At 42.0% G+C, this 9,922-nt stretch overlaps 1 protein-coding gene across 1 annotated transcript in view; it reads right to left on the minus strand.

Moving 5' to 3' along the window:
* PRTG (protogenin) overlaps window positions 1-9,440 on the minus strand; it is a 125,561-nt gene extending 116,121 nt beyond the window's left edge. The window contains exons 1-2 of the mRNA XM_036919421.2: window positions 9,176-9,440; window positions 6,694-6,996 (exon numbers count right to left, since the gene is read on the minus strand). Coding sequence (XP_036775316.2) covers window positions 6,694-6,996; window positions 9,176-9,269 — 397 coding nt within the window. The 5' untranslated portion in view covers window positions 9,270-9,440. The remainder of the gene's footprint in view (window positions 1-6,693; window positions 6,997-9,175) is intronic.
* Between the last annotated feature and the right edge of the window lie 482 nt (window positions 9,441-9,922).

Here is a 9,922-nt window from a genome sequence, read left to right on the forward strand (position 1 = left end):
TCTGTGTGCTAGTCAACATACTCTAGTGTGTAATTCTTTTTCCTTCACTCACCCCTTCATGCCCACTCAAGACACTACCATCTCTACATCATCTGCAGGAAGTTAAATGGCTTCTGCCCAAAAAAGCCTATGGTACCAATGAATTAGCTGAAAAGATTTCTGTTAACCATTCACCCAATGAACCACCTACCACACAGCAAATGTTCTCTGGGCTGTTAATCTCATACAGTTTTACTTCTCTCTGTGCAGAGCACCACAAAAGATGTTCTTGAACATTTACCACACATGGAGAGTTCTCATCTTTTCAACTATGGTGTTCATCACATCAAGAAAATAAAAGGTGCTGAGTAAACAGGGTTAAACGAAATTTACATCCATTCTTTGACTAGATATTGCCAAGAAAAGGTAAAATATGAAAGAACAACGAATGGACCTACAGAAGGGCGAACTCTTAACAGCAGGTCTCAAGGTACCAGTGAGTGTGAAAAGGCAATGGGAAGGAGTATCACTCCAACTCCGACAATGACCCGAATGTACTATTTTATCAAACTTCCTCCACAATACTAAAAAATAGTAAGTAAATAAATTCAACATTAACACCAAAAAAAAAAAAAGAGTAGAATATCAAGCTTAAGACAGAAACAGTTAAATTAACTAATGGCCCCATATTATTTGGAAGGAAGTTTCTATCTACTACTCTCAGGAACAACAGTGGTTCCTCAACTAGGGGTGGTTTTGCCTCCCCAAAAACATTTTTCTGGTTGTCACAACTGGGAGACATTGCTATTGGCATCTGATGTGAGAGACCAGGGACAACACTGGCCTATGTCCTGCACTGCACAAGACAGCCTCCACAACAAACTGTCTAGCCCAAAATGCATCAAGGATGAGAAATCTTGAAGATGTAATCCACAGCTAGAAATGTCTTTTTTTGATAAATGTTGGTGGAGTGGAAGATCTATTCTGAGTAATACTAAAAAGACTGCAAAATAATAAGAAGGCCATTTTGGAGGATTATGCCAAAAGAATATGATTTATTTAGAGAAAGTAGTTAGTATTAAACAGCATCATTAAAAAAAAAGCTACACTGTTCTAAACAGGGAATTACCAGTTTCATAAAATGTATTTTTAAGAGAAAATTTTCTTTCCATCCATCCTAAGAATTAGGCCCAGTGAGGATACAAGTTTGAAACTAGAACTGTGAACAATGAGTGGCTGCATTCTCCAATAGTCACTTGACTAATCTAACTACTTACAAATGCTAAAGCTAGAAAAAATACATATATAAACACAAGGAAAGGGCAAACTCCCCAGAAACTGAAAAAACAAACATTTTTAATTCATGCCTTCTGCTCAGTCTATAAGAATTTGGCTTTTAAAGATCATCAAAAGCAGTTTCTGAGAACGACAGGTTAAAGAAAAAAGAAAAAAATAAGGAATGTAAAAGTCAGGAAAGTATTTGTCAGATTAGTGTCAAAGGCCTTTGTGAGGATGACGCCTTTATCCTCTGCAATACATATCCCTACAGCAGTTCACAGCCTCTGAAGGTAAATTTGGTTCATTTTTACCTTTTTGGTACATCACATTCTTAATTGTTGACTGTGAGATTACTTGTACAGACTACTATGTTAGAGCAAATGCCAGTATTGATTCAATGATTCCAACTGCGTCTTCTTCCTTCCTTCCTCAACAAGATTTAAATGATGAGTTTTAAAAAAATGCTTTCATAGAGAGTCTGGACACTATAAATGCTCAGAAACATTAAAATAGTCCTGACTGACAAAGAAAACTTAACATGGGGTACAATTTATTGGGTTTCTCTTAAAACATCTCAATAATCTGTTTTTTAAATTCAAGGATGATCCTCAACAAAATGCCTGATTCAACACTATTGATTATTTTTCTTATAAATAGTAACTGCCAGTTTAAACGATGAAAGTGATCAGTCCTAACTGGGAAACACTGCAGAGAGAGAAAAAATTCTCTCTCAAAATTGTAGTCCAGAATATTAGGGTTTTCAAAAAAGTAACCTCAAATGCATTTATTTATTAACTGAAATACTCCTTTAACCTAAAACCCTGCTGAAAATATCTATTTTTTTGCTATTTTTAAAAACCGCTCTGGACTTCATCAATAGGCTGGCTGTTAAATTCAGGAGCAAAGACAACAAATCCCCGGGCAAACAACTGCTGAGAGTGAGACCCTTTCTTTAGAATAATCAGAGATAATTGACAAAAGAGGGCCATCCCAAATGCCCTTTCAAAATTCCATTAAGAAGCTGAACAGAAATAAAATAAACACACATGCTTATATACATCTTTAAGCAAATTATAGTTCTACCCCTCAGTGGATCCTGCTTTATCAAAAAATAAAAAATCCAACTTTGAAAAACAGTGAGATAGTGTTACAGGTTTCTGAAGATGAGAAATGATCCTCACTAATCAAGTGCAAAGTGGGAAAAACTGGTTCCATTACCTACAGATTATTAGGTATGTGATAAACCTTTTAAGGAGACGACTTAAAGAACCAAGTGTCATTGTAAATAAGCCTGTAGAACTATATGTGCTTTTACTTCCCTGACTTAAGCAATTTTAAGATGGTCAGTTTTTAAGTTGAACATGTACTCTTGAAGCATACCCTCTCTCTCTCTCTCTCAAGATGATTTTTCTTCTATCCCAAAAACATCATCTGAACCTTATCTATAGTGTTGGCAGATTGGCCTCTCTAAATACCTCAGTTCTGTCCTATTTTTCCCAAATCAAACAATTTTAGGGCAGGTAACTGTTAACAGCTTGGTTTGAAGTGAACATGCACATAGGCAAGATACACTGTCCTTTATATCATCTACAGATCTCAAAGAAAGTGAAAATGTAGCAAAAACCTGCCCATTCTGGGACAAGGATAATTAATAAAACTCAAAATCCAGGCTTATAGTCTCATAGTTCTTATCTTTCTCTTAATGATATACCACCTATCTTTTTAAATTTTATTTTTTAAAACATGACTCTAATTTAATTTCACATTTCAAGATTAACTTTGGGCTATAATTTATGTGCTAATCTTTTTTGTTGTTGTTGTTCCTACTTTCATTTACTTATGATTATGTGCTAATCTTTAAGATAAAAACCATACTCACAGAAAAGTTTTTCATTAATGTCACAAAAATCTCAAGTTTCATCTCAATTTAAACTGAAGTGATAAATATTTTATTCATGGAAAACAACCTGTACCTTTTAAAAGGAAACAATTATTGCTACATAAAGTTATGGAAATGGACACTCCCAAGCAACTATATGGATGGCAAAACTAACTCAAAATTTTGGGACAAAAATCCATTATAAAGTTCCAATGATTCCTATTGCCATCCAGCTACAAATGTTCACTTAAAAAATCAGTTTTCACCCAAGTGAATAGTCTTGAAAAATCTAAGAAATATAAGCCAGCTTTATGTACTCTTTCCTTCTATCCTAAGACTTCAATCTCCATCTTTTATGGAAAGGAAATAAACAACTAGCTTCCTGTTCAATCACTAGCTTACAACAAGTCTTTTACACATCACAGAACACAACCTGCCTCCTCCTTTACTTCTCTCAAATGTCTCTTATCTTAATTTCAACTTGTTGAAATATGAGACCATTTTACCACACTAATGCTTTCCTATGAAATTCATCTTACTTTAACATTTAGAATATGAGAAACATCACAATGTCCATAGACTATTTTATTTCAAAATATTTTACAGTGTTTATATAGGAAAGACTGAGCACTCATGAAAGTGAAAATTCATTTTGTCGAAAGTTAAAAATATTGAAATTTATAAGGGTTTAATCTTCTGTTTTTACTATTGTTATATATACAACCAGAAAAAGAACCTCCCACACCACTCCCCTTTTCCTTCTAATTCCATGAAAATGCACAATGGCTAAAATGGCTATAAATAAAAAGAATTACCTTTAAAAAAAAAACTATTACTTTAACCCTATACTTTCCTTTAAAAATGGGATGTCTTAGAAAAACTAAGACAAATTCTTTTGTGCTTGGATGAACAACAGGAAAGCAAAGCCTCCAGGCCTTTGGGGAGGAGCCTTGTCCCCACAGTGGGCTCCAGGGCTCTGATGTGTTTGGGAGATAAGGCTCCATAGTGACACTTAAGGAAAGGCCTGGTCACATTTGAATTTCTGCATTCCTCAAGAACAATTCATGGCAATAACTAACTTTGCAGAAGAGCTACATGAAAGCTTTGGCCAATGAATGAGGGTCATCTGCTCTTTATCACAAGGGTAAACCTCATCCTGGCCAGTTTCTAACCTTTTAACCCTGTGAATTCCTAATTTACACATGAATAATGGAATTCTTGCCTAGAGTGCAACTTTCAGCTTCTAGTTCCTATGTTTAGAAACCAAGACTTGATTGCCAGCCTGTTAAAATATAAAACTTGCACAGATTAAAGTTTCAGTTTCTAGGTGCTGTACTATTACACTTCTGAACCAAAAGATATACTTGCTGACAAAATCTTTGACAGGAAAAGTAAAAAGAACATACTTGCACCCTGCTGTTATCAATAACTGGGAGGGAACTAGTTTTAAAAACAAAACAAAAGAGAATGTCCACTTAATGCCTATTCTCTTCCTATTTAATATATACACCATCCTTACCCTGAACACAGGATAAAGTCACTTGAGCCTACATCATTGGATATTGTTTCTTAGATAATAGAACTAACTTTATGAATTCAGAATCTCTAAGAAATCTCCTAGTTCTAAAGGAAAATCTTAATCAACTACACATTTATTTTAAATATCTAACACTGAAGGGAACTTCCTAGCAAAATATTGCCTCAGAATTAAATTAAAAATGTGCAATATGAAAGTGTGGTCCCTACAGTTAACTGACTACAGTTGATATTTAACAGCCAGGCAATTCTCCACATAGTTTCACTGGAGAGTTTGTGATGCTTATAATATGAATACTCCCTCACCACAATAGCCTTCAAAATGATTCCCATCTAATTGAATATTTGTTAATAATTTTTATAAAGACATAAAAATCTAAAGAAACTCAAAAAGCCAATGCTAACATTTATTTCATGGTTCTTGACATTTGTTACACTGTTCAGACTTCATTCATGAAATATGAAAGCTCTGTATATTTTCCAAGTATTTCTGGGCGCCCCAAAATTCTGTCAGACTTCTAAGGAAGTCTCAGAAATAACGTGTGTTCATGATAAAGGCTTCATCTTTCCAAGGCCCACCCTCCACCCCTTTCCAGCCTGTCCCTCTCCTCTTAAGCAAGGTAATACAAGTTACAGTTTCTGCATAAAGAAACAAAGGCAGACAAGTTACAACTCTAAAGAACAATTCTATATTAGACACAAATTAAATGAACAGAACATAAGCTAAGACGCTTATCCTGAAAACAGCACTGTATGGAAACACCATTGCTCAACAACAGCAATATGATTACAGCAAAAAATAAAAGTTTATCAGAAATTCTCTCAAGTTCATGCTGTTCTTGGGAGGGGTGGCTAGAATTGGGAATTTCTCTACTTTGTGACATTTCAATATAAAAACATCTTTGCTTGCAATTTATTTCCACAATTATTACTGTACAAATAAAATAATACTAACATAAGAGTGGCATAAATATGGCCTGAACTGTTACAGTAAAGTCCCCTAGGAAGCCCTTGCAAATAGTTCCCTAATTTTCAACTGTGTAGATCTTAAAGAAACTCTCTCCTAAAGATTATGCCTTTATCTCAAGAGCTCCTTTTTCCTGTTGTTCATTTTGTAAATGATCAATGTGTAGGCATAGTGCAAAATCTGTCTTTGGTGGATTAACAAAAGCATGTAGCTAAGATGCTGTAAACTATTTTAAAGATAAGTTATGTGGGTTTAAAAAAAAGATTTATATTGTCTATTGTAACCGTTGAATGCTGCATGTTTGATCACCTGACGAGGTGGAATGCCTCAGTGGGAACAAGGATTTCCCTATTCATCCGAGGTCCATCTTTATACTCAACAGCTATCGGGTCAACCACCAAGCAGTGGGTCACCTGAGCAAATGGTTGATCTGACAGGAGTTGTTTATACAAAGGAAATCATTAGACATCAAACTTTATGACAGCTGGGAAAAAGTGGGCAGATCTGGTTTAAGGCCATTACGCATAATATGGAAATGGCCTTAATCTCTTTCTCTCCCAGCAGGAAAAGACTAGGAATACTTCAAAGGCTTGAGAGTTACTGACCAATGCCCTCTCTTACAATTAAAAAGCAACATGGGTGATCTTTAAGTAGTCAGAGAAATGGAAAGCTGGGCTGTAAGAAACATTTAGCGCTCAAAGGCCATTTACAAAGCAGAAAAATTTGCCTGTGATTTTCTAAATTGAATGACTAAGCTACAAACGATGAGATTTTAGAACAACTTTTGTTGTGTTGGCCGAACTTCTACATCCAACTCTTCTCATAGTCTAAAACACTTAAAAATACATAAAGCCACTGCTACAGGTTTTGGTGTTCTGAACCTCGCGATTGAATTTTTTTTTCCTTAGATTTTCCTTCATGCCTTATTTAGCAACTATCACCACCTGGAAAATTCTTAATGTTTGTGTCATTTTAGGATTAGTATGTTAGTGAAATCAAGAAATCATCAAAATGCAGCGGTGAAAAAATGTCAATCAAGAACTAAAACACTTACTTGATAAGGTAAGATGAGCTTTTTGACTAAGAATGGCTCCATATTTGTTCATCGCCAAGCATTGATAAAATCCTTCATCAGATTGCTCTCCTCGCTTGCCTTCCACCTCACTGATGTATAAAGAGCCGTTGGACAGAACCTGGATCCGTTTATTTTCAGACACTTTTGCTCCATTTTTCAGCCATGTGACCTTAGTAGGAACTTCTCCGTGAGCCTGGCAATCTAAAACGACTGGGTCCTTTCTCGTGACAGTTACATCCTGTGGTTCGTTCATAAAAAACAGTTCACTAAAGCACCACACTCCTACAGGGAAAAAGGGGGAAACACATATCCAGAATTATAGGCATAAAACCACTTTTTAACACACAATTGTAAAACACATGTTCAGGGTGAAATAAGACAAAGTTTAACAAGCCGTATTAGTTAACTTACAAACATCTTAAACAAACTAATTTTCAACAATCCTTTTCAACGAATCAGAAAAAAATCACCTTTTACAACATCCACACTAAAAGCACAGGGAAGATTTCTGTAACTTCTGTGGCTTGTAAGAATTCTGTTCTCAAATTCCTTGCTAGAGTTTCAAAATCATCAGGAAAACTCATGAGCACAAGCTGTTTGCTACTTTTACAAGCTTGTCAAAAAGATCTTGAACAGAGTAAGTCGTAAAAGTCTAATTTTACAAGAAATCATTAGTAAAACTCCTACTCTGTGAACAAGCAAGTTTATTTCCTTACCCCTTGAAGTGTTTTGGGAACTCCTGGCACCTACTCCTTTGGGAAGTGCGTTTATCTTTTGTGACAAATCACAAGTTTGCATTTTTGTATGTCTCCTTTTACAGCAAGGACTGTCTCCTCTCCTTGAAAGAGACCCATTTACTTAATTTCTGCAGAGTAAGGTAGGTATTTAGGGACAAACAGTCGACTTTGAAAAGTTGGTAATTCTTGCTGCTTGTACTCAGTGGGTGATCGAATTAGGAAACTTTGATTTCATTTTTTTTTTAGAACTGGCAACTGTTGGAAAAAATGCATGACTAATTTGGTCCTTACTTTCTAATAGGGATAGGAGATTGCTTAATCAACCAATACACATTTTTATCAAAGCAGAGGAAAGGCATTGTCCTAAGCATACACGTCTCCCCTGGTTCCTGCCAGGATAAGCATCCGATGACCACCTAATACCCGTCACCTCCTGCATTTAGCGCAAAGAACAGCTAAAGTCTTGCATATTCATTGAGGCCCCGTGGAGTGTTAGGGGCTGCGCGGGGCGGGGGTGGGGGGCGGGAACGGGACGTTTCACCTTCCTTCTGACTGTTTTGAATCCACGATTACAAATCCCCGGGATTGATCTCTGTTTTTCATCAAGACAGGTCCTCAGAAACCTCACACACTACTCAAGCTCCCAAGCCCGGGCGGCTGACTCCTAATGTATGTCTAGGGCGACGCGAGCGACCCTAACAGCCCCGCGGGGCGAGGACCACTCCGGAAGGCGCCCATTGTGTTTCCGAGTCACATCTGACTTTGATCCTTTTCTCATGCTAACAGACTAACTCCTCCAGGGAAAAACAAAACAAAACAGAAAGCTCGAGGTTTGTAACCCGTAAATAAATGAAATAACTCATTCCCCTGAACAACTCCCCCAGACTCCACCCCCGCAACCACATCCACTTTACAACTTTTATTTCTTTGAAGATAAATCAACGCGGACCCAAAAGAGAAAAATGAGTCCATCCAACTTAGCGCAAGGTTAAGCTGGAGTTTGAAGGACTTTTCAGGTTCGTACACACCTCAGGCCCTGCCCCCAAATGCCTGGCTCCGTGAAATATATCCTATTTAGATATCTTCCTTCTCAGCTTCGGGTACCTTCTCCCTCCCCTCCCGGGCACTACTCGGTCACTCAACGTCCACCCCTCTTCTCTTAGCAATTACACTCCTCCGGTCCCCACCTCGCTCCATCGGATCAGGGATAGTGAGGGCTCTGGGGTGCTGACCTGGGCGCTGAGTTCCCCTATTCTCAACCCCGCCCTAAAACGTGGGGGAACCCCCACTGCAAACAGGAAAAGCCGCGCGAAACCGCGGCGCCCCCTGCGTGGCGAGGCTGCCACTAAGGAAACAATATAAATAAAGCCACGTGCGCCGCGGCGGCCCTGGCGGGCGGGTGGCCCGGAGCCCCGCCGGGCCGCGGAAGCGAAGACGCGGCCGGAGCCCGGACAATGGCGCGAGGAGAAAGGGCCGAGAGTGGACAGCGGGCGCCAGGCCCCGCCGCCGCCGCGGGGGCAGCGCGGGGAGAGGACAGCAGGCGCCCGTCCGCGCCCCCGCACAGCCCGCGGGCACCTCGCGCTGCTACAGCGGCTCCCGCCCGGCTGCACGAAGGCAGGGACCAGCGGCCAGCGCCACCGCCCCCAGCACCCACAGCCGGGCTCCGCGGTCCGCACCCCTCGCGCCTGCTCGAGCCCCACCGGCGCAGAAGGAAGCGCGCCCACCTGGAACGCAGCCGACGAGCAGCAGGAACAGAGGCGCGCGGAGCAGCATCCCCGGTGGCCGCGGCCGCGCGAGGGGTCGCAGAGAAGGCGCCATTCAGCGGGGCTGCACGGGCATGCTGCCCGGCTCCCCGCAGCCGCTGCCCGCCAGCCGGCCCCCGCCCCCGGGCGCTCCGCGCGCCGCGGTTGGACGCGCGCAGCCTGGGCTTCCCGCTCCGGCACCGGCGCGGCGCGGCAGGCGGCAGGTCTCGGCGGCGGCGGCGAGCCCGGCGCACGGACACCGGCCCGCAGGAGGCGGGGGCCCGAGAGTCCGGCCTGGGGGCGGAGTGAGGCGGCGGCTGGAGGGGCGGGGGCGGCGGAGTGGACAGCGCCGCCGCTGCCGGCCTGGGGACTACTTTCTACAGCTGGCCCCTGGTCTGGGGACCGCGAGGTCGGCGCGGCCGGCGGAGGGAGACGCTGGCGGGGTCTGGGGCGGCCGGGTCGCGGCCCCGGGGAGAGGGGGCGGGCCCCGCTGGACAATGCACCTGGGGGTCAAGCCCCGGCTGAGGGGCTCCGGCCCGCGCCCCCGCCCCCTCTGCCTCCCGCCGCCGTCGAGGACGGAGCCACAAAGGCCGAGCCTGCCCCCGGGGCCCCTCTCCTGCCGGCTGGTTTAGGACTCGGGGAAGGAGGAGGCGGGGCGGGGAGGGATGGTGCTGAGAGACGTGGAAGGGCCGGAGACTTCTCCCCGATGGCCCCGGCCCATCCCCCTCA

This window comes from Manis pentadactyla, chromosome 11, assembly GCF_030020395.1.
Source record: "Manis pentadactyla isolate mManPen7 chromosome 11, mManPen7.hap1, whole genome shotgun sequence".
Taxonomy (NCBI): Eukaryota; Metazoa; Chordata; class Mammalia; order Pholidota; family Manidae; genus Manis; species Manis pentadactyla.